The sequence below is a fragment of the Apis laboriosa genome, unplaced genomic scaffold, assembly GCF_014066325.1.
Source record: "Apis laboriosa isolate Shangri-la unplaced genomic scaffold, ASM1406632v1 scaffold34_cov151, whole genome shotgun sequence".
Taxonomy (NCBI): Eukaryota; Metazoa; Arthropoda; class Insecta; order Hymenoptera; family Apidae; genus Apis; species Apis laboriosa.
The window spans coordinates 3,219,541-3,243,905 of NW_025222928.1; the positions used below are offsets into that span (position 1 = coordinate 3,219,541).

The following is a 24,365-nucleotide window of genomic DNA, read 5'->3' on the forward strand; positions in this document are numbered from 1 at the left end:
AAAACATAATAATATATTAACATAACACGTATAATAATATATTAACATAGATATAATTAATTCAAAAATAAATGCATCATTAAAAACTAAAAATTAATTAATAAACAAATATTTATGTTCAAAATTTTTTTTTAATTTTTTAATCAATTGTTGATCATTAAATTTCATGACTATTTAAATTGTTGAAGATAAAATCATGTGGTCAACGGAAATTGTTAATATCGACATCTTCCGTCCGCGTGGCATTTATTTGATCTTACTTTTGCTGATATTCGCAAAAATGCATAATTTACGGTATGCACCGCCATTAAAATTGTGAATGCCGTTATCTACACCGACAAGAAACAGTTACCTAAAACTAGCAATTCTTTTTTCTCAGTACAATTAGTGTAATAGTAAAGGAACATTAAAAAAAATCTTATGTTTTTAAAGTTATTCAAAAATATCATATTTTCAAAATATTAGTAGCGGATTACTCAAATAATGGGATATTTAAAATCTATCGGTACCGTAATAATTTATATCGGTTTTTTTTTAACTGTTATTACCTTTCTACCGGGTATACCTCCAGAAGTAGAAGTTTCCGAATATAGGTATGATATTTATTTTATAACAATATAATAACTTTTAAATATATTATACATATGCATAATATGTTATGCATAAATAATTATGATTGTATAATAAATTTTTAAGCATAAAATACCCAAATACACAAACTGAATTTAAAAGTCGATTAGAAGAAATACAAATATTGTTTTCTGGGGAAGTCAGTGGTCCGGAAGATTTTGCTTCATTTGATGAAAAAATATATACTGGTATACATGGAGGTTATATTGTGCAAATTGAAGAAAATCTTATTAAACCACTTGTAAAATTTGGTCAAAAATGTGGTATGTAATAGTAATTGTAATACTAATTGTTCGAAAATATTTAGATTTTAATTTTTTAATTTTTTTTAGTATATATTATTATTTTTTATTTTTTGTACAATATATTCAAGTCAAATAAGTTTAATTCTAAATAAATATTAAAACTAAAACTTTTATTAAATTTTTTTTAATGAAATACTAAATATAAATGATATTTATAGATGGTTCATGGCAAGAAGAAAAGTGTGGTAGACCTCTTGGTTTAAAATTTAATGATAAGGGAGAATTATTTGTAAATGATGCTTACTATGGTATTTTTAAAATAAACATTAATACACGAGAATATATAAATATAGTCAATAGTTCTGAACCTATTGATGGAAAAATTCCAAAAATAGTCAATTCATTGGATATAGCAAAGAATGGCGATATTTATTGGACAGATTCAAGTACAGACTTTTATCTTTGTGATGGAATGTATTCACTTTTAGCTAATCCATCAGGAAGGTAAGTTTTAAATTTAATTAACTTATATTTATTTTTATAATATATAAATTTTCTTTTATAGACTTATTCGATATAATGCAGCAACAAAAAAAAATGAAGTACTATTGAAGAATTTAGGATTTGCAAATGGTATTGCATTAAGTGATGATGAAAGTTTTGTAATTGTATCAGAATCTATTAATTCGCGTATTATTAAATATAATTTAAAAGGTTCAAAAGCTGGACAACAAGAAATTTTTGCAGAAGGTTTACCTGGTGTACCTGATAATATAAATAGTGATAAGCAAGGAGGCTTTTTAGTATCTTTGATAATCTTAATAGATTCTAATAATCCTTATTTAATTCAATCTCTTATACCTCATCCATATATACGAAAAATGTTATTGAGATTATTTTATTTAATAGAAGCTCCATTTAAATTATTGCAAGATATTTATCCAAATTATTATTCTGAAAGAGTTTTACATGCATTAGGTTCGTTCAATGTAGCAAAATGTATACAACCAAACAGAACTTCAGTAATACTTAGAATGGATAAAACAGGAAAAATTTTGGATACTTTATTCATGAAGAATGTCTCTGATATATCTTCTGCTTATATACATAATGATTATTTATGGCTTGGTTCTCCTTGGAATGAGTATATTATAAGGGTTTCATTAAAACAAGTATTTCCAGATTTAGCAAATAATATAAAATCTTTAGATACAAAAGAAGAGAAACAAGAAAAATCATTTTTAACAGTTTCGGCTACACCAAACGTTAAAATAGAAGCAAAATCTACAAAAGTAACTGCTAAACAAGAAGAAGTTATAAAATCATCTCTGAAATCAACTATTAAAGCACAAACAACACAAAAATCAAATTCAGATGCAACAATATCAAAATCAATTACACCAAAATCTATAAATCAACAATCTAGCAGTATCTCTTCAAAAACATCATCATCATCATCTTCGAAAACATCAAAAGAAGTTATGAAAGATAATTTAAAAATTGAAAAAGATGATTTAAAGGAAATTAAAAAAGATAATTTTAACTCACAAATTAAATCTGAAACATCAAAAAAAGTTTCAAATGAAATTAAAAAAGATAACTCCAAATCACAAACTAAACATGAAATTTCAAACAAAGACAATGAAGCAAAAATGAAATCAAATCAGCCTGTTAAAAAAGATATTCATGAGACTCAGTTTGGAAAATCTAAACTTGTAAAAAAAGATGATAATTCCAATAAGAAGTAAATCAAATCAATGTGTATAATTTGAGATATCTAAGTTCAAAACTGTATTGTATTAATTCTTCCATGTTAAAAGTTCTACATTTCAAACATATCGACTTATTTGTTATATTTTATAAGATTTATAATGTATAAGGTTATGTTAATGTTATAGAATTTATTTCTTATTTATATTTTTCCAATGTTAAAAGAAATGATATTATTTTATTGTATATTAATTTTAATATAACTGAAAAATGTGTTAAAGACACAGTGATTTAGGTTTGTATATAAAATTGAGAATATCATGTTGTTTTTATAAATCATTCCATATTATAATATATATTAATATAATATTTAATATACACATATATTTATATGTGTATATATATATGCATTTTGTAAATTCCAATTTTATTTAGTTATATAATGAAAATGAGAGCCAAATGAAAAAAACGAAAAAATCCATTTTAAATATCCATTATAAATATTTATTGATTTGATATAAATTAGCATTTCAGAAAAAAATTGCATAATATAATAAGATTATTAATTTATTTTATAAATGAAATAATTTATATTAGATTACATATTTGTTTATAATATTTAAATTTGTTATTAAATTTGTTTCCTATAATTATAAAAATAATATAAATCTTCCATTAAATTTTTAATTTTTATTTTTCTATATAACTTAGCATATTTTTCTATTTAGAATATGCTATATGTAATATATAAATATATACTTTATAGTTTGTCTTTAGTGAAATATATATTTATGTAAATTAATTTTGAACATAATGGTGGAAAAAAAATCTTTTAAAGGGATAAAGGGATGTATAACTAATATAAAAATAAATTTCCTTTTTTAAATATTGTCTTTTACTCATTTAATCTATAAGAACAAACAAAATGCGAAATCTTTAAGTACATATTTATGATCGCTATATGTACGACTTTGAATATATTTATTATATTAAAAAAATATATTTTATTCAAATTAAAATTTATAATTAAAAATAAAAATTGTATTTAAATATTTTTATATAAATATTAAATTGTTATACTACAAACATAGGCAATATTGATTTCAACTTATTACTTAAATTTTGTTGGATTCTCCATAAAAAAGTAGGATTTTTAACAAAATGCCAGTATCCATTTCTTTTCTGTTGTGCCCATTTTTGTGCATTTAATAAACATTTGTAATAATTTAAGATATCTTTATCTGTTATCAATTTCTTTAAAGAATCTTCCGTTATTATAGCAAAACCAAGTTTTGTTAATTCTTTACCAATTTCTATATATTCCTACATAATTTAAAATTATAAATTCATAAATTAAAGAAATAAACAAAATAAAGTGATTATCTTTTACCTTATTTTGTTGCATAGATACTATGCAAATTACATAATTTTTTTCTGTAGCTAAAGGTATGAAATTTATGTCTTTCCTATTAACAATTGTTTGTAACCAACTGATACCTAAAAGAAAGATTGATTAAAATAACATATTTGCAGATCTTTTAATTAATAATTTAATTTTTGCTTACCATTAACTGTTATATCAAGACCTGCTATTTTAATTGGTAAATATTTTGGATTACTTAATCGAGGTAAAGGTATTAATGGCTTGTGATCAACCATTAGAAGTGCACCATAATTGGGTTCTATACGTGTCACAGTACCTTGAAGTTGAACTTTTTTGTGTAAAAAACGAGATGGTATACTGGATGGTTTTCTAAATTTAACAAACTAAAAATATAATAATAAAAAATATAAAATTTATAGTAGTTAAATTGTTATTATTAAATTGTTATTATAAATGTTATTATTTATTATACATACAGGTTTAATTTGATATAATGCAGTTGCTAAGCTTATACTAGCAATTCCATAACCGAAAACCTGAAATTAAAAATTGATAAATATAAATTATTTGTAAAACAAAATATAGAATTATTTGTAAAACAAAATTATTTGTAAAACAAAATAGGTTAGAATATACCTTTACTATCTTAGTATTTGTTTCGCTAAAAATTATAAATTTTTCTAAAATATTTAATTTTTTTTCTGGCACCATTGTTTTCTTATTTTTTTAAAAGATATTACAATATCTGAAACATGTATATGAAAATATCTTACTAAATAAATGTCTTACTATATATATTTGAAATATTTGATCATTAGTTATTTTTATGTAAATTCCTAAAGTTAAAAAAAGATTAAAATATCATATTTTTTATATAAAAATTTTTATGTTATAAATATATTAAATTTTACAATAAAATAAAAAATATTTATTTATTTCTTAGTTTTAATAAGAATAATATTTTTTTAAAGTATATTATTTACAAATTATATTGTACTAAATAACGATCATAAATTTAGATTTATATAATTTAATATATAAAATTTTATAATATAATAAAAAATATATATTTCTTAAAATTAAATCGATAAAATAATAAAAATATTTTAAATGTTTGATTTATTTTTTATATAAAAATTTTAACATATATAATATACAAATTTATAGATAATTAGATTACTATATAAATTTTTAAAATTTTTTATATTTTTATTTATAAATTTCTTAATTTATTTTCATTTTATTTTTGTTTATTAATATTCATATTTACTCATGTGCTGACATTTGTGAGTCAGTACACTACATTGACGTTATATCTAAGTCAAGGCAAAATTCATCATCAGGAAGATCATTAATAATTTTTTGAACGAACATAATACAAAATTAGGACAGATAATTAAAAGCAAATAATCCAAGAAATAATTGAATAATTTTAAATATATTATAACAATGTTTTGTAATGGTCAATATTTGGAAATTATAAAGGTATCAATTTATAGCTATTAACAGCTGTCAATTGCATCTACATAAATAAAACAGAAGCGGTATTTGTAGGCTTCAAATAATTGTTTAGTTACGGTTGTCATTACTGTTCAAGAAAAAATAATAAAAATTAAAGAAAAAAAAATTTCTACTAATAAATGGCTTAATCTTGAAGATTGGCTAGCATTATATAAAATTTTGGAGAAAGCAATTTTACGCAATTTCCAAACAGAAGGATCGCTTCAAAATTTTAAAAAATGCAAATGGAAAAAATCTACTCGACAATTGGAAGTCACGTAAATAGAATTATTTTCTATTTCTATTTTTAAAATTTAATTTTAATTTTTTTTATTTAAATTATATTTTTTGATATATAAATAAATATTTATTTATATAAATATATTATATATTATTATATATTTAATATATAATAATTATATATAATATTATTATATAATATAATAATAATAATAATAATATATTGTTTTTAATTTATTACATTATAATTAAAAAAGTATATATATTAATAGCTATCTTACAATATTTAATTATTATTATTTATTTATATAAATATTTTTATAAATCATAGATACACATTTGAACCATCAGAAAGTGTAAAAGATATTATGTCACTTCCTACAATTAGAGTAAATGTATCTCCTGCAAAAAGAAAATTGACAAAAACAGAATTGCCCAAAATAGTAACAAAAAAAAAAGAAATTTGGAATCAAATAACAGAAAATATGGTCAGAAAAAATTCCAATTATATGCATGAAAAAGATCATTATAATTTATCAAAGGAACCAGAAAATAATGATTTAGTGATGAAGGTATCTATTGATGCAAAAAATGATAAAATAAAGAGATGTTTTCCAATTGAAAGTACTGAAAATGATATATTGGAAGAATATGTGCCAAATGCACCTATATCAAAAAAATTATGTGCAAATTTAAATTATGCACAATGCAATAAAAATACATTAAAGCAAATTCAAGTGCTTTCAAATGAATATTCTCCTATGGTATCAGAGAGTAAAAGCATAATGGAAGAAGTGCAATATATTCCGAATTCTATGAATTCATTAGATATATCGTACGAAACATATGAGCCTAGTGCTACAACTGTTTTGTATCATCCTGAAGAATATATTCCAAATTCAAAAGGTGTAAAAGCATTTATTGAAGAATATCATCCAGATTTTACTAATAAAACAATGAAATTTGATAATAGTTATGTGCCATCACGTCTTCAAATAACCAATGAAAACTCGAAAAAATTATTTGAGAGACACAAAAAATTACAATCAGAAAAACATATATTAAAACAAAAAGAAATATTAAATCTTAATGAATTGACGTGATATCATGATTTTTTTATATCAGATTAATATTATTTCTAATATAATATTTAGGATTTTTTATAAGCAACTTATAATATTCTGACTTGGCAACTCATATATATGTATTCATATATGTATATACAAAACTACATCCAAGAGTTAATAAAGAAAAATATGAATGGAAAAAAATATATTTATTTATTAAAAACATTTTAATAAATAATAAAAATAAATGTAGAGTAAAATATATAAAGATCAGAATATTATTTGTAATAAATATAAAAAAAATCTTAATTTTAACATTATTATAATAAAATTAAATTATTATATTATAATAAATTAATTTTTTTATAATAAGTTTCAATAGTATTTCATTATATAATAAGTATAATTTTAATATAATTTTAATATAAAAAGTAAAATAAAATAAAGTATTTTCAATAAAAATATTTGTTTATTATTACTTTATCTTTATGAATATATGGATTTGCTCTTAATCATTATCTTCATTTTCTGAAGTTAAATCTTCGACTAAATTTTTAATTATTTCAAATTTTAGTTCTCTATTTTCTTCTTTGACATTTTCCTGTTCATCATCTATTTGATTAAGTTCCTCATCGTCTGTATCATCATCTGCTCCAGGATGAGTAGAAATTTTATAAGATGGATTATTGGGTGTTTGCACCATACCTGGTTTTTGCCACACTTTTTGTGATTCCTATAATATATAATTAAATATTATTTATTATTTAATAATTATTTATAATGAATAAAAAAAATTTAACTTACCTTCATACCACTAACTTTTTCTATATAATAATCATAGACAAATTTAGCCATATGTGGCATATCTTCAATTTCCATTGGTGAACTTGAGGGAATAGTATTGTTAAGTCTTTCTGTAGGATAATGTTCTTGAGGAAGAAGCTGTAGTTTTAATGGCCGTTGCATTAATTGAGCGAATGCAGGTGTTAATTCGAAACAATTTTTAAAAAGAGACACTCTAGCAAAAACATAAAGACCAAGACGTGCTCTTGACATAGCAACTACTAATCGTCGTGCATCTCGTAAATGACCTACAGCTCGTGTTTTTACAAGAGATAATAATATATAATCATTTTGTTGACCTTGATATTTATCAACCGTTGTTACTTTATTTGGTCTACCTATTAAAGGATTGCTAGCACATCTTATATTTATTACATCTCTTATTAAATGCTTTTGTCCATTATAAGTAGTTAATATACTTATTTTATCAGCTGGATAGCCAAGAAGACGCATATACATAAATACGGCTACACAATACTCAGCCTCAGCAAGATTTTGATAAAAGTAAGCACTGGGTTCACTTTCACCCACTCCATTGAAATCTTCGACATTAATAAGTTGAAAATCATATAAAAATCCAGCATTTGCTACTAAGTATTCTGGACTATTTTCCACATGCACGAGATTACCTAATTTCTTGTAACGCCAGTTATATAGATTACAAATGCTAGGTCTTGCACGACCTTGACCATCAAGATCAACTGTAGGAACACCTAATCGGACAAATCTTGCAAAAAGAGATTGTTCCATATTTGAATATTTTTGAAAGGCCATGTTTTTAATAACTGGTGGTAATTGATGATGATCTCCTATCATTATCCAACGTTTTAATCGATTATATCCATCTTGAGGATTCTGTAATAGCAATGGTATAAAAGTTTCAATTTCTAAAATTTGAGCAGATTCTTCCATGAGAATATTGTCGTATTTAAATCCCATATCTACAAGTTCACGTCTTTTAAGGGCAGCATGAGTACAAGTCATAGCAATAACTTTTGCTTCTTTAACTAATAAATATTTTGATCTATCTAAACCAGATCTTAATAATTCAAAAGCTCTGAACTCTTCTAATTGGGCAAAAATTCGCTCTATATATCTAGAAAAATGATGTTTGATTTAATTATAAATATAATTTTATTTTATATAAAATTATTCAATATAGACTACTTACCGGAAACAACTACATGCAATTTCAAAATCTTCTTCAAAAGTATTTCGTTTAAATAATGGTTTTGGTGCATTATCAAAGAATTTATGAAATGAAAATTCTTCATCTATAATGAAAGCAGAATTATTTTCTGTTTTTTGTCTTTGTTTACTTCTTGTTTCAAAACGTTCCCATCTTGTTAATATTTGATACATAAAAAAATGTCCTGCTGTTTCACATGTATAAGCTACATCACCTTTAACATTTAAAGATTCCTAAAAATATAAATATTGAATGCTGTATATGAGAAAATATCGTAATTATAATAATATCAATTAATAATAATATCAATTAATATATAAATTACAAACCTGTAATCTTTGAACTTCCATTAAAAGATCCAAACGTTTAGCTAAAACGTAATTAACTCTACCATATCTACTGAAATCTTTTTCAGTTTCTAGTGCTTCTTCTCCATGACCAAGACGTAATAAATGTCTTTCATCAATATCAAGTGCCATAATTTTTTCAAAAAGTTGATTAAGTGCTTGATTAGAATGTGTAACTATAAGTGTTCTTTGATTAGGAAAATTATGATAAAGATTTGAAATAATTTGAACAGCAACATCTGTTTTTCCAGTACCAGGTGGACCTACGACAAGCGTCAATCCTGGTTGCATACCTGCACGAATAGCTTCAACTTGTGTTGGTGTAAAAGGAATTTGATTTCTGCAATAAAATTGTAATATTATTATATTTAATCATTATTTTATTATTATTAAAAAAAGTAGATATTTTTATACTTTTTTGGTTCGTTAGCTTTATAAGGACCTCTACTAGGTGGTACATGAGGTTCAACTTTAATAACTTTCTTTATTGATTCATTATTATGTTTAGCAAGTACATCTTCAAATGTTAAACGAAAAGGTCGTACTAATTTTGATTTTTCATCAGTAGAAATTTTAATTTCGTATTGAGGAAAACTATTTTTTAAATGATTTATGTCAAGAAATGTATCGTTGAAATCCATTGTTGCAATTTCATTTGGCATTCTAATAAAACATTAAAATAGTGTAATTATAATAATAGTATAATATAAAATATAGTAATTCTAATATTTTTTATTTTAAATACAAACATAAAAATTTTTACAATATAATATTTATTTTTAAAATTTGTTTGATATGTACCTAGAATAACGAGCAGCACCAGGATCACCATATCCAAGAATTATATCATGGAGCCAATCGGGCACAACACATTCTGTATTCATAAGTTCTCTTATTGTTTCCAAAACTGCTTTGAAATTATTCTCTTTAGGTTTACGTCTCATTATGACATTAAAACTTTCATATACATCTTCACCACCATGACTAGCATTATCCATATCGATTCTATATTGATTGCAATCTAACCAAACTCTATATGTACGAGTATCCCCAGGTAAAATCGGTCGTGGTTCAGGACCATCTTCAATTACTCTACCATTTGAATCTAACATACCTTCAACTTCACACCCTCGAACAGTTGTTAATCCAACTTGTGGTACAAAAGGTAACTTATGACTATATTTTGTACCTAAATAATAATAAATTATTAAATTAATTGTTTGATTTAATTATAAAGAATATAATAAAATAACCAAAATTTTACCAATTAGATTTTGTGGTTTAACTGTAATAAGGAAACAAACATCATGTTTTCGAAGATTTTCCCATTCAGATTTAATCTCTTTACGAACACTTAAATTTATTGTGACGTCAGCACGTACTCTGGATGGTCTTTTCTCACCAATATTAGGTTTTGCTACTTCAACTACAGCAAACTGTGTAATAGGTTGAGCCATTCTAGCCCAACCACCAAAGTAAACACCACCATCCTCTGCTCGCCTATAAAATAAAATTATTATTAACATACTTTTTGATAATTCAATATATTCAATATATATATATATATAAAAAGTAATTTACCAAGGACTCAGTCGACTTACAGCATCTTCAATATCTTGTCGTATTTCATCTATAAATATTTCATATTGTTATTTATGCTATATCATTATTTTATTATTTAATCAATGACATTAATTTTATACATACAGGTTGATTCCAGTCGAAATAAATTGAAGTTCCTTAATAAATAATCATGCAAAGTTAGAAATTGTAAATTCAATTTTGGCAGAGCTAAACAACCTTCGCCAGAAAAATATTCTGTTGGTACAATGCTTTCATTCCAGATGATTTCTTCTGTTGGATAAAGTGGCATTTCATTAAGTTCCTCTAATTGAGAAGCTCTACGCTCGTGACGTGAAATCTAAAAATTTATATTTTATATTAACTATTACTTTGAATTTCTTATTTTTTTTAATTTAGTTTTTTTATTCAATTTACCAAAAGTTCTCGAAGAAAGTCTATATCATATCGATACCAATTCTCTTCTTTTTCGCGTTCTTTTGATGGTACCAAGCTGAGATAGCTTGCGATTGATCTTAATTTTTCTTGACTAAAAATTCATATAAACAAGAAATATGCAAATAATTTATAATTTAAAAAAATATACACTATATAGGATTCAAATGTTAAAGTATTACCTGAGTAAACCAAAATGTTTATAAAGAGCTTCTCTTGTATCAACGCTTGCCACGTTCGCCAATGCAAAACTTCGTAAATCCGGAAACTTCGCAAAAACTGCTTTCTGTGCAGAGTTCGAATTTTGTTTTTGGTTTGTGCTTTTGTATTCCTTTGGATTTAATACGTGAACGCCCATTCTAACGACAACGTTGATGATTTGACAAATGATATGGAAGAATTGTTTTGATGATTCATAACTCAAATATTACAATAAATATTTATTTACAAAAATCAAAATATCAAAATGAATATAAAAAAATATGCCATTTTTTTAAATTATCTGATAAGAAAGATTTATTTTATTTATTTTCATAGAATTTTTTTTCCTAATGGTACAAAATTTAATTTTAAAAATAAGAGTTTTTTAAGCGTTCAAAATACATAGATATATTATATTTTGTACCTGAAGTGAAGTAATCTTGGTATAATGTAATTGTGTCATATCATGATCAGTAAGAGGATCACCGCTTTCTTCATTGATTTCAAATCTGGCATAAAATTTCAACATTTCTAATAACTGAAAACAATAAATTAAAAAAATTTCAGTGATAAATAAATAATATTAAATTGTCAAGAATCATTATTTATCACTATTACTATTTATATATGATATATAAATGATTATAAATGATTATTATAAATGATTTCCATTCGTTATCTATTTTTTTATATTTTATTACATATTAAATATTTATCCATTTATTTTATAACTTATATCTTTAATTTATATTTAATTTTCTTTATCAATAATTATTTAATAGTTTGATTATCATTCAAAATTTATCTTAAAAAATATTGATGAAACAACAATATAGTTTTATTTCACATGAAAATATTACGTAAAAATCATTAAAACATGAGCACAGGCACTTTTGTATTTGTTTTTTTGAATAATTCAATTATTATTTCGATATTGATATAAATTAAATGTATCATTATTTAAAAACACGAAAAGAAATGTTGAATATTTAAAATTACTTTAATCTTCAATTAATAGATATTCCCACATTTTTGAAAGACTGTATATGTTATCTCTAACCGAGTACTTAGTTCATCAATGCTTCATCCACAATTGTTTCAGTACCACGCGCAACGTTAGTGTGTCAACGTATCTAAGCTGCTCTTTGTCGATGTGTTTCTTCGTTATATCGTTTTAATTTGTCATACTTTTCGATCAAGTCATTCGTTTGAAATATGAATGGATGAACTAATAGCTGTTTTCTTTTCTTTTTTGTGAAAAACGATTCAGAGTTAGCATTATGACACAATGCTATTTTTTTTTTTAAGTTAAAGTTATAAGTGATGAAAAAAATATCCATCGATATTTTTTTTTAAAATAATCTTTTGATGGAATATTTAAATAAAAGAAAATATATTAAACATATATAATTTTTCAAAAATTATCTGACAGAATAGATATCTTAATTCAAATGTAAACACTGATTAAACAAAGATTAAACACTGATCGATAAATCTAATCTAAATGTAAATTTTACGATTTGTGTTTTTAATTTTTCATCGAATCAATTTTTTAAACATTTTTAGCAGTGTAATCGATTAAAAGGACTGGATTGATTAGTTAATTATTCGGTGAATTTTGCGGAAACAAGTCTGTTCTTTTAGTAAGCGAAGAACAAAGAAATGTGGTAACGAGAATCAAAAATATAATGTTGAACGTGAGTTACAACAGGCACTCGGACACGTTGCCAGCCAAAGGTCTGTACATTTCTACTGTCGAATCTTTTTCTTCTTGTATATACATATGTACATGTATATTATTATATATATATATATATACACATGTATATACAATTTATCTCAAGTGCACATACATTGAATGTTTGTCGAGACTCGTTGAGTTTATAATCCATTGTTTATCCGAGAATCGAATATTCATGATTTATTCTCAAATCTTTCAAAATCTTTTAATTTAATTTCATTAAAGAAAATTGATAGATATTATGAATAGAGATAGTAATAATATAATTCAAATAATTTCAAGTAAATAAGTAAACATGTTCGGAATTTATATGAATTTTAAGTTTTATATCTACATATTCTGTTTGACACGTAATATGTTAAGAATTTTGTTTATGATTGAAACACAAACATATATATCATATCGTCAGAAATTTTCGACAAATTATTCTATGAAATAATTAATCTTTCTTCTTTGTTCGAAGAACGAACATGAAATTTCGTGTAAAAATATGTATTGCATCATGCAAAAAACCTGGGAAAGAAAAAATTTTATATATATTTATGTTTTTTTTTCTCATTGATCATATTGACGTAATTGATAAAAAAGAGCTATCAAAACAAGGAAAATAAAAAAATCATAGATTCTTGTTTCTATGTGCTTTTGATATATTCACAATATAATAAACAGTATTATCGCCTATGATTAAAAAATACTTCGTGTTATGAACTTTCATACATAAACTTTTTTGCGAAAATATCTCTATACAAATAGGAAATTCTAAGAATAAAAAATCAGCAACATGTGATTTTATCATTTTCGCGCGTGTTTGAACTCTATTTATTCTAGCCTTAACAAAAGTATATAAATATCAATAAAATTCTTTTTTTTAATCAATTATATTCAATGCAAATAGTAAATGCAACACAATATTGTAAATTATATTATTAACGTTGTAATTAAATAACTTAAATTAAAGATCTTAATGATATAATTGTGAAAAATAAAAGAATATAATATAATAAAATATAATAATAATAAAATATATACGGCTCAATAAAAAAAGAGCAACGTTTCGTATGCAAGAGCATTGAAGAAGTCAGGAAGAGAACATAAAGAGCATTCTCACTAACAGAAGCACTCTTTCTTTTCAATGCGATCGTTTTATATTGCATGCATATAGCTAATGACTTTTAACCACCGAATCGCATTTAAAGAAATGCGAACTTCTCAATTTATGGTGTGTTTGATATACTAGAATTACCGATAATAGAAATAATTTTTTGTAATATCTCTTATCAGAAATCTATATATTATTATCTTATCAAAAACAGGGAATTAATCGTTTTTAAAGATATAATAATTAATATTTTCTTATGTGTTAGTCAATCACGAAAAGAAACAAAATAAAATACGTAAAGTAAAAATAAAAGGACATAAAAAATATTTTAAAATTAAAAAATCACTTTCCTCTTTTTTTGTTCGTTTATATACATTTATTTTAATCATCATTAACAAATTCATCGTATTATTATTCATTTTGTTATTAGATCAATAGGCACATATACATATATACATATATACATTCTGATAGCTAGAGATAAAATAATGGAAATTTGCCGATATATATAAGATTCTTTATACAAATTTATATACAAATTTATCGTATATGTTATCGCAAATTTTTGTGTTTTTAAGTTTTTATCGTTGAAATATTACGTTTGAAATAAATGAGCGTCTTTCTTCAGATTGAATAGAAGATATATTTCTAATCTTTATTTATATACATACGCGAAGAGTCTGTGACAGAGAATGAAATTTCCTAATGAAAATTCTTATATTTATAAAGAAATTTTTATATTTATAAATTACATTAAGTGTATAAGTATATATAAAATGTGCGTACGCATATAAACACAATTCGAGTATGTTGTAATCTAATCAGTATAATTTTTAATTTCCATGAATAATGAAAATTTTTCGTGAAGATCAAATGTATTGCATACATGATTCAGGTATTTTCAAATTTATTCTTTTTTAGAATTACTATGGATCTTTTTGTTAATATGGACGATCTCATCGAGTCTAGCGATCAACATCAACTGTTGCCCGGACTCGACATGGTCGTCATCTTCGAAAAATTGTTCTGATGGCACAAAGATTCGTCTTACATGCTTGTCTGATGGATATTACATAATCGATTCTAAAGAGGAAAACTTTACTATAATCGAAGAGCATGGGATGCCATGGCTTCAATTCGTGGAGATGAGTCACATAAAATTAAAGGCAGATAGGTAAATCATAATATCAAAGTTCTATTCTATTTGATGTCATTTTCGAATTCAAAATTATGAGAAAATATCTTTTTTTAAGGAGATTTGTTTTGCTTGCTAAATTTCAAAAAATTTTAAATTATAGATGATCATAATAATTTGAATTAAATTTAAATTACTTAATTTACTTAAGTTATTTAATTTTAGCTAATAAAATTTTGTATCTCATATCTTTATTTCGTTTTATATCTATATTTTTGTAATAAATCCAATTAAAATTTCCTATTGAAAAAAACAGAAAAAGAAAGAAAGAAGAATAAAATAAAAGAAATGTTTAGAATATGGACGAAGAAGAGATAATCAATATATATAAAGTTCGATATTTTAATATATATAATATTTCTATTTAAACTTAAAAAATTTTTTTCTTTCTTTCATTTTTTTCTCAGAATATAAACAAAAAATAAAATTCACTTTTTATATTTCGCTTTTAAATATTTTGAATTTTTTTTGAATAATTTTATTCGAATTTAAAATATTCAGTATACGTTTAATTAATATGTATGTTATAATAAATTAATTAAATATTCAGTTTCTGCGTGACAAATTGGGAAAACAACTTGCAAGTGGCTTTGATATGTTTCGAAGGCGAACATTACGTGATGTGGAAGAACACATTGTTTTGTATTCTTAGTATCATATCAGCCATATTCTTAATCGCCACCCTAGCAGTTTATGTTTTACTACCAGAATTAAGAGAAGTTCAAGATAAAGCGATGATGGCTGTAGTCACATCATTAGCAGTCAGTTATATTATCCTTTCCGTACAAAATTTAAGATTGCCAGGAGAAAAAGATTACACGATATGTGCTTCTTTAGGTATGATATGCTGATGTGAATTCATACATTGATTTAATCAATAATTCATGTAAATATTTCTTTAGGGTTTATTTTATATTTCGGATTTATGTCCGTATTTTTCTGGTTAAACATTGTATCTTTTAATATATGGAGGACAGTTTGGTAAATATTTTATTAAAAAAATATTTGAAGTCCAATTTTTTCCAATTTATATTTTTGATATATCTATTAATATCTATTATATCTATTATACTCTTTCAGGTTTAAAGATTTCATAATCGCAGATAAACCACTTTTTATTACTTATAGTATTATTGGATGGGGTGGACCAATGTGTTTTTTAATAGTATCCTTAATCGCTCATCATGTAGATGGAACGCATTTGAAACCTGGTTTTGGAGATAATACTTGTTGGTTTAACGGTAAAATCGATATTTATAAGATATTAATAATTTTTAATAAATCTTATTATTATTATCCATATTATTGTAGGCCCTGAGCAAACATGGGCATATTTTTATGGGCCAATTGCTATTTTATTAACGTTAAATATTATCTATCTTGGTTTAACTGGCTGGCGATTGTGGCATCAATATAGAGATTATAGTGGAAGCAATTTACGATCACTTCGTTTTAAATGTCTGCTTTATGTTAAACTGATATTTGTCATGGGTATTACATGGATATTTGAAGTAGTTTCATTTGTTGATCATAGTAAAAATGATTTTTGGTAATTTTTATTTATTTATTTACTTATATTTTACTTTTTTAAAAATGTTAAAAATTAATTTTTTTTAAAAAACAATTTTAATCAAGAAATAATAAATATTGGTTGATCTCGTTTATAAATAATAATTTCTAATTTTAATTTTTAATTTAAATTTCAATTTAGGATACCAACGGATATATTAAATGCATTACAAGGTTTAATAATATTTTTACTGTTAGTTGCAATGCGAAAACGTGTCAGGAAATTGTTGGCAAAAAAAAAACCTTGTGGAATTGGCTTTCCAAAATCTTGGATAGCTTATGAAGATGAAGAATGTGAAGAAGTTCTACCCGAAGAAGTTGAGTTATCGCAACATGATTAATATTTATTAAAACATTTTTTTTTCATTGATAAAAAAATGATTTTTTTAATTTTTTTTTTATATTAACACCGTTTAGTTTGAAATAAATATAATTATATATATATATAATTATAATTATATATATAATATAATAAATAAATATATATAAATATACATATAATTATAATGACAAAAAAAATTATATATTTGTTTGTTAATAACAAAGTGATACAAGGATTGTATAGAATTCAATACTCTTTTACCATTTACCTAGTCGTAACATACATATATATAATTTTTATAGCTAAAAATGTATTTACTAGAATATATTTTTTATAATCTAAAACTCTTTTATAATCTAATCTCAAATGAATTGTCAAAATATATGTAATAATAATTATTTAAGAATTTAAGAATCTCTAGGAACATTATTAAATAATGAATATTGCGTTAATTATCAATTATTATTATATCATCAATTGTAGTTTTTACCGGTATATATTTTAATTTTATCGGTATATATAAGACAAAATCGATTATTATCGTTTTGGTATATCAGATTTGGTATATCTGATTTGGTAAATCAGATTTCTAAAAAAGAGAGAGAAATTTACAGCATATAAAAAAGAAATTAGATTAACTAAAATTGTAATCTTTGTTATACCAAATTTTTAAAACGATTAAAGAAAACATGATTAATAAAGTAATATGCTGTACTGTAAAGAAATAAATTAAAATGCTGTAAAGAAACATATATTCAATAATTATCTACATATTATTATGAGTAATGCTACTTGACTATGCAAAGATTAAAATTAATATTATCGTATACGATATATGTACATATATATGATTGTAATATAGTATTTTGCACATCAATGAAACACCAATGTTACTAATCAATATTTTAGTAACGCAAAAAATACTTCTGCTGCAAGAAAGACGTAACATTTTTATTGCTTAATAATAACTGTGTAGAAGATTCTTTGAAATATATCAATTTATAAGCAATTTTTAAATTTTTTTTTTCATTTATATATTATAAGTAATTTAATATCTACATAAGTATTGAATTGTTTGCAAGCTATTTAGATTTTATTCATAGACATATAAAATAATTTTTTTATAGATCTTTTATGTACGATTATGTAGAAATTATTATTCATTTATAATGTAATTTGTTTTGAACTTTCTTTTTTAACTTATTACTTATAAAATATTGTCATTTATATATTATTTATATATTATTTATATTTATATATTATACTTATATTAATAAATATCAATAATATATAATAAATATAATATAAATATATAAGTATAATATAAGTATAATATAATATAAATAAACGCTGTATTTATATATATATAAAATAAATAAATATGTAAATAATAAATATGATATAAATATAAAAAGAAATCACATTAAATATTATATATTATATATTAAATCTTATAATACAATACATATAATAATCGATCATTAAAGAAAATTTCGTATTTTGATTTCTATTATATTTAGCATAAATTCATTTCAATAATAATCATACGAAAAAAAAGAGTAAGTAAATATTTTTAAAATATATATAATTGTATAATTTATTGTGGAATTATATAAATTTTAAATTATAATTTTTGTCACTTATAAAGAAGGCTTACAATTAAAAATTAAAATATAAAGAAAAAATGTAAAAACAAGAAACATGAAATTGTTTCAAGGATAAAGTGATTATCTAATATATAGATGAATAAATAATAGCAATATAATAATAAATAAATAAATATTTAATAAATAAATAACAAAATTGTCATTAATTACATAAATTTATTATATAAATTTATCAATAATCAATTTATCAATAAATTAATAAATTGTTATAAATGATATTATAAATATTCGAATAAAAATAGATCCAGAAAACCTAGCTTGAGGAAGATGAAAACATATAAAAATAATTATAAACAAATTTTAACTTTTATACATTTGTAATTTATATAATAATTTTAATATTTTTATTTAATATTACAGTTTAAATAATTAAATTTAATTATTTAAACTGTAATATTTAATTATTATTAATATAATTATAATTAATTATTAGATTTAATTATTAATACATTATAAAAATAATTATCAAAATAATTATAATATATGTGACTAAATAATTTATTTTATTATTATTTGAAGACAGAAAGTTAATTACTCTATTTCCCTCTGGATTTGCTATTATATTTCATTATAATGTATTATAATAAATAATATATTAAAATTGTTGTAAAAATTGAATATTATATTGAATATCATATATTAAATATTGAATATATAACTTGAAATAAAATTGTAAAATTACCAGAATAATAAAGATACAAACATCGGAAAAAAATATAATGACTAGTGCAGTAAACGAGAAAGGTAAGGATGAGTATTAGGGAGGGGCAAAAGGAAACGATGAGATAGCTACAAGAGAGGGGGAAAGAGAGAAAAAGAGAGTAGACAAGCTGGCGCGTGAGCGAATAAATGAAAGAGAAAGAGAGATAAAAAGATAGTGCAATAGAGAATGGAAATGGATGGGATGTGATGGCGGCGGATATGGCAGGGGTAAGTCTCACTAGGCGGGTAATCCGCTGGCGGCATTGGCAGGTATGGCGATGAACACACGAGAAATCTACCGTCGCGTTGCAATGAACAAGTGAATAATAACATCGTCGAGGTAATCGTAGTCCTCGCAAAATTGATTAGGAAAAACGTTAACTTGGCCATAGCCAAGAAAGTTGATTGGCGAATGTAAACTAATATATGGAAACGAAATCACGAGAGTAAGAAAGGTGTTGATTCAATGATATGTATTATCTCATGAGTGCATTATTTATCATCATCGGTATATTGGGGTCAAATTATCCCCTTCTTGCAAATACCGATGAAAAATCAAATTTGATTAGCGTGGCAAAATGTTGCGAACACAATGAGCTTCTTGTCGACGACACGTGCACGCCATTGACGGAAACAAACGAGACGGAGTGGAGACCGGAATTTATAGAAGAGGTCAATGGCATTTCAAAAAATAAACTAATTAAACCGAATTATCAATTAAAGATCGGAAGACCTAAATGTCAATCTAATGAGCGTCAATGGAATGTATATCATTATCGATCCGGTGATGATCGACTTGCGATATTAACGAACGGTGTCTTACGACATTATACTACTGATTTAACAAAGGAAAAACACGAATACAGTAATGTATTTGGATTTGATGCTGCAAATTCAATAGATGAAGATAATTTTGAAACAGTGTCTATTTATTATGATTATCCATTCGGACATTATTGCGCTGACAAAGCAATTTTGAGTAGAGATCGATTAGTAGCGATGTATGCGATGATTTGCGTACCTGATGTAATTGTTACATGGTCGGATACAAATTATTTGATGAAACATGCGATTGATCCTACCTTTCATGCAATATCTATAATCAGTTATCTAATTGTCGCAGTTATCTATTTTGTTTTACCACAACTGCGTGATCTTGTGGGAAACATGATAACTAGTATGACTCTGTGCCTTATAGCTGGTCAATGTGCATCAACAGTCAGAATCTTTACGGAATTCGGCAATCACGTCAGTTTTATGATTGCTGGTATGATATATAAGATATTAAAAGAAATTTTAATTATAATTTTTAAATTATTTTTTATTATACTAAGATTAAAAGTAATAAAATTCGATTAAATATTACTTAAACAAAAAACAAATTAATACTTAAATAAATACTTATGAAAATATTTTTTTCAGATACTGTCATGTATGTCTCCTTATTAGCTGCATTTTTTTGGTTGAACGCCTTCGGTTATTATGTATGGAGCACTTTTCGTTCACGAAATGTATTTTTAAGAGTTACTGACGGTAGAAAATATTGTTATTATTCTACATATGTTTGGTGTTCAACAATTAGCATAGCTGGTACTGCAATTTTTGCACATTTTACTTTAGAAACTAATAAACCTATTATTGGCGGAAAAATGTATCCACCTCAAGAAACGATTGGTTGGCTTGGTATTTCTGTACTATTTACATCGATTGCATTTACAATAATGATTGATTTATGTTTCGTATTAACAACTGCGAATAAAATAAAACGAATGAATACATATGGTCGAATTCATCATAAAATGAAATATAGCTTTAGAATGTTTGTTTTCTTATTTATAACAATGAGTACCGGTTGGTTATCATTGTTATTATCGAGATTAAATTACGAAGCATTAGAGTATTGTCATATCATCATTAATTTATTAGAAGCAATTTTAATATTATACGTTTGTGTATTCGGGCAGAGAAGAGTTACATTTTTACTTAGTAAAACGTGTAACTGCTGTAATTCAGGGGAAAATATCGACGGTCTTGATTGGGGTGAAGAAATGACTGCCATTAACGCGGGATATTAAAAACTCTTCAAACTATGTGAAATATTTTTTAATTTTATCAGATGAATATTTCGAAAGATACGGAAGATAAAGACATATCAGATGAAAGTTGTAGAATATTAAAAGATTAAGTGATTTATTTGAATTTGTGATAATTTTGAAAATATATTTTTAATTATAACATATTTAGCCAGTTATTTCTATATATTTAAAATATTTTGACGTCAATTGCAATAATAAATAATATGAATAATATAAATTCAAATTTAAAAATTCGAAATTCGCGGTAACTTTACAAGATTATTATTACAAAAATAAATAAATGATACTATTATTTATTTATTTCTTTTATTATCCTACATTTATCTATATCATTAATCCCTATACCTTTCGAAATATATCTTAAGAAAATAAAAATAGAACATTCAATATATAATGAAATTTGATTTGATAATCACATGATAATCAAAATAATTTTATTTTATAAAATATTATGTAATATATTATGTAATATATATTTTATAAAATAATTATATTTTATATTTTTGAATAAACTTAGTGAGATTCAAAATTTTTTATAAATAAAATTATTCATTATAATATAATGTATTTTATATTATAAAATTATATAAAATACTACTCTAATATTATAATTAAATACACAATGAGAAATAAATTATATCAATTAATATTAGAAGAAAAGAAATATATTACTTATCAAAATAGCATTTTTCTATTTACTAAAAGTTGAAAATTATAACTTACCTGACCAAATAATTCACCTTCCAAACGATGTAATAAATTAGATAATTGACATCGTACTACTAAATGACAATCATCCATAACAGTATTAAAAAACCGTCTAGTTGGTAATAAAGCTTCTAAATCTATTACTAGCTCCAGAAATCTTTCACAATATCGTACCTTATCTGGTAAAAGTAGTCCTATTATTAAAAAATAGATATTAAATTATTATAATATAAAATATCTTTATTATAGAAGATTAGATTTTTATTTTTTTCATTTTACCTTCTTCTGGTATTGTTTCTAATATTGTCATAAATTTTATCATCAATTTATGTAAAAATTTACGTTCCCATTCTAATTTTTCTTTATATTCAGGATTATCTTTTTTCCTTATAACTTTCCAATATTTCCTCCATTTTGGATATTTTCTAAATTCCAATTCTCTTCGACCTTGTTGTAAAGAGATCCACATAGCTAATGATACTAATCGTTTTACTTCTTCTCTAACTAATGATACTTCCATAGAATTAAAACAATGATTCAAAAAAACAATCAATGCTGTTTGTTCTTTTAAATCAAAATCCATTATACTTTCTTCAAGACATGCTTCTAAAACTTTTTGAAAAAAATCAGGAAAATATTCTGAATTCTTTTCAAATGCCTCCCAAACTTGAACACGTTCTCGAAATTTTTCATTAACCATGACAACAATAGACATTGTATGTGCACGAGTTGCAATTTTTGCATTATAATTTGGCCATAGAAAATTTTCTAAATACTGACTGAATTCTAACATCATAATTCTTCGAATAGAAAATTTAGATGCACATATTTCTTGAATATAAATATCTTCTACTATTTGAGAATTAAATGGAAGATGTGAATCCATAGTATGTGGTGCCCAATACTTATTTGCTAGCTATAATTGTTTATTAAAATAAATAAATATATATATATATATATATTTCTTTGTAATAAAAAAATAAAATTCTAAATTATAAATACCTGAGTTATACGATCAGCATTAATTTGCTCTACCGTAGGAGCAGGATTATTGCTTTTTACTGTTACTTGATTTTCCATATTAATTTTATTATTATATCAAATTTTTAAATATAAAAATTTGTCGATATTTTGAATTAGCTCTGATAAAATGTTTATTTAACCTACAAATCCTATAAGTCTTACCTTAGACCATATATACATATGTCTAGACTAGAATATATAGTTTGTCTCTAATTCTATAATCGTACCGATGAATTTGGTTGGTAGTTTCTAGATGAAATACAATCTTATTTTTCTTTTGTTCCATTCCTTTTTAATTTCTCAGTTATTTAATGCTAAAAATGTAGCTTTATATTACGTTCACAAGATTTTAGAGATTTTAAGACATAAAAATTATCTAATGTTTATAAAAAATATAATCTAATTTAATTAATATTAATCAAGATTGACCAATGTTGTGTATGATAATAAACAATATATATTCACATCAATTATGTATATAATTATGTATGACATTTATATTACTTTTTAATATATCATTTTAAATATTATTTATTATTATTCATATTTATTGAATAATAATACTATATATTGAATATTCTATATTTATAATTATATATACAATTTTTTTCTTTCGGAACTTTATAATTCTTCAGTTACTGATTGGTTATATTAAAATTTCAATTATTACTATTGGTTAAAAATACTTGAAAATATATATAGTATATAAAATCAAATATTACAATTATTCATTAAATTTATTTTAAAATTAAAGACAAATATACGGAAGAAAAATAAAGGTTAGTATTCTTTTTTCTTTAAATAAAGTACATATTTTGTTATTTTTTTTATTATATTTTCTTATATTTATTGATAGATAAATGATTATATA

General features: G+C 23.3%; 6 protein-coding genes across 9 annotated transcripts; 4 read left to right on the plus strand and 2 right to left on the minus strand.

Annotated features, from left to right (window-relative positions):
- The first annotated feature begins 243 nt into the window (after positions 1 to 243).
- Positions 244 to 2,978, plus strand: LOC122714863 (adipocyte plasma membrane-associated protein-like). Its single transcript, XM_043936593.1, has 4 exons — positions 244 to 593; positions 697 to 893; positions 1,094 to 1,379; positions 1,441 to 2,978. Exons 1-4 carry the CDS (start codon positions 484 to 486, stop codon positions 2,621 to 2,623), a joined length of 1,776 nt encoding a protein of 591 aa, XP_043792528.1. The 5' UTR covers positions 244 to 483; the 3' UTR covers positions 2,624 to 2,978.
- Positions 2,979 to 3,430: 452 nt separating this feature from the next.
- On the minus strand, positions 3,431 to 4,750 carry LOC122714905. The gene is made up of 5 exons (XM_043936681.1): positions 4,606 to 4,750; positions 4,446 to 4,505; positions 4,151 to 4,352; positions 3,976 to 4,082; positions 3,431 to 3,908 (listed from the first exon to the last, which is right to left on the minus strand). Exons 1-5 carry the CDS (start codon positions 4,678 to 4,680, stop codon positions 3,660 to 3,662), a joined length of 693 nt encoding a protein of 230 aa, XP_043792616.1. The 5' UTR covers positions 4,681 to 4,750; the 3' UTR covers positions 3,431 to 3,659.
- Positions 4,751 to 5,284: 534 nt separating this feature from the next.
- Positions 5,285 to 6,972, plus strand: LOC122714907. The gene is made up of 3 exons (XM_043936682.1): positions 5,285 to 5,454; positions 5,524 to 5,747; positions 6,041 to 6,972. Exons 1-3 carry the CDS (start codon positions 5,419 to 5,421, stop codon positions 6,810 to 6,812), a joined length of 1,032 nt encoding a protein of 343 aa, XP_043792617.1. The 5' UTR covers positions 5,285 to 5,418; the 3' UTR covers positions 6,813 to 6,972.
- Positions 6,973 to 7,225: 253 nt separating this feature from the next.
- LOC122715357 (RNA helicase aquarius) lies at positions 7,226 to 23,797 on the minus strand. 4 transcript variants are annotated; one of them, XM_043937491.1, is made up of 15 exons: positions 23,474 to 23,797; positions 22,751 to 23,387; positions 22,487 to 22,665; positions 11,797 to 11,910; positions 11,354 to 11,457; positions 11,154 to 11,265; positions 10,863 to 11,076; positions 10,737 to 10,785; positions 10,420 to 10,655; positions 9,957 to 10,344; positions 9,570 to 9,818; positions 9,138 to 9,495; positions 8,791 to 9,041; positions 7,581 to 8,715; positions 7,226 to 7,509 (listed from the first exon to the last, which is right to left on the minus strand). In XM_043937491.1, the coding sequence occupies exons 1-15, from the start codon at positions 23,549 to 23,551 to the stop codon at positions 7,285 to 7,287; spliced, it is 4,329 nt and encodes a 1,442-aa protein (XP_043793426.1). In that variant the 5' UTR covers positions 23,552 to 23,797; the 3' UTR covers positions 7,226 to 7,284. The 4 variants fall into 4 exon arrangements, with proteins under 4 accessions (XP_043793426.1, XP_043793427.1, XP_043793429.1 ...); XM_043937492.1 differs by lacking the exons at positions 22,487 to 22,665; positions 22,751 to 23,387; positions 23,474 to 23,797 and adding an exon at positions 13,226 to 14,452; XM_043937494.1 differs by lacking the exons at positions 22,487 to 22,665; positions 22,751 to 23,387; positions 23,474 to 23,797 and adding an exon at positions 12,433 to 12,560.
- LOC122715359 (G-protein coupled receptor Mth2-like) lies at positions 12,503 to 17,665 on the plus strand. The gene is made up of 8 exons (XM_043937497.1): positions 12,503 to 12,643; positions 12,939 to 13,109; positions 15,134 to 15,386; positions 15,958 to 16,244; positions 16,310 to 16,388; positions 16,488 to 16,648; positions 16,719 to 16,956; positions 17,119 to 17,665. Exons 2-8 carry the CDS (start codon positions 13,061 to 13,063, stop codon positions 17,315 to 17,317), a joined length of 1,266 nt encoding a protein of 421 aa, XP_043793432.1. The 5' UTR covers positions 12,503 to 12,643; positions 12,939 to 13,060; the 3' UTR covers positions 17,318 to 17,665.
- On the plus strand, positions 19,570 to 21,957 carry LOC122715358 (probable G-protein coupled receptor Mth-like 5). Its single transcript, XM_043937495.1, has 2 exons — positions 19,570 to 20,934; positions 21,090 to 21,957. Exons 1-2 carry the CDS (start codon positions 20,139 to 20,141, stop codon positions 21,740 to 21,742), a joined length of 1,449 nt encoding a protein of 482 aa, XP_043793430.1. The 5' UTR covers positions 19,570 to 20,138; the 3' UTR covers positions 21,743 to 21,957.
- Positions 23,798 to 24,365: the final 568 nt, after the last annotated feature.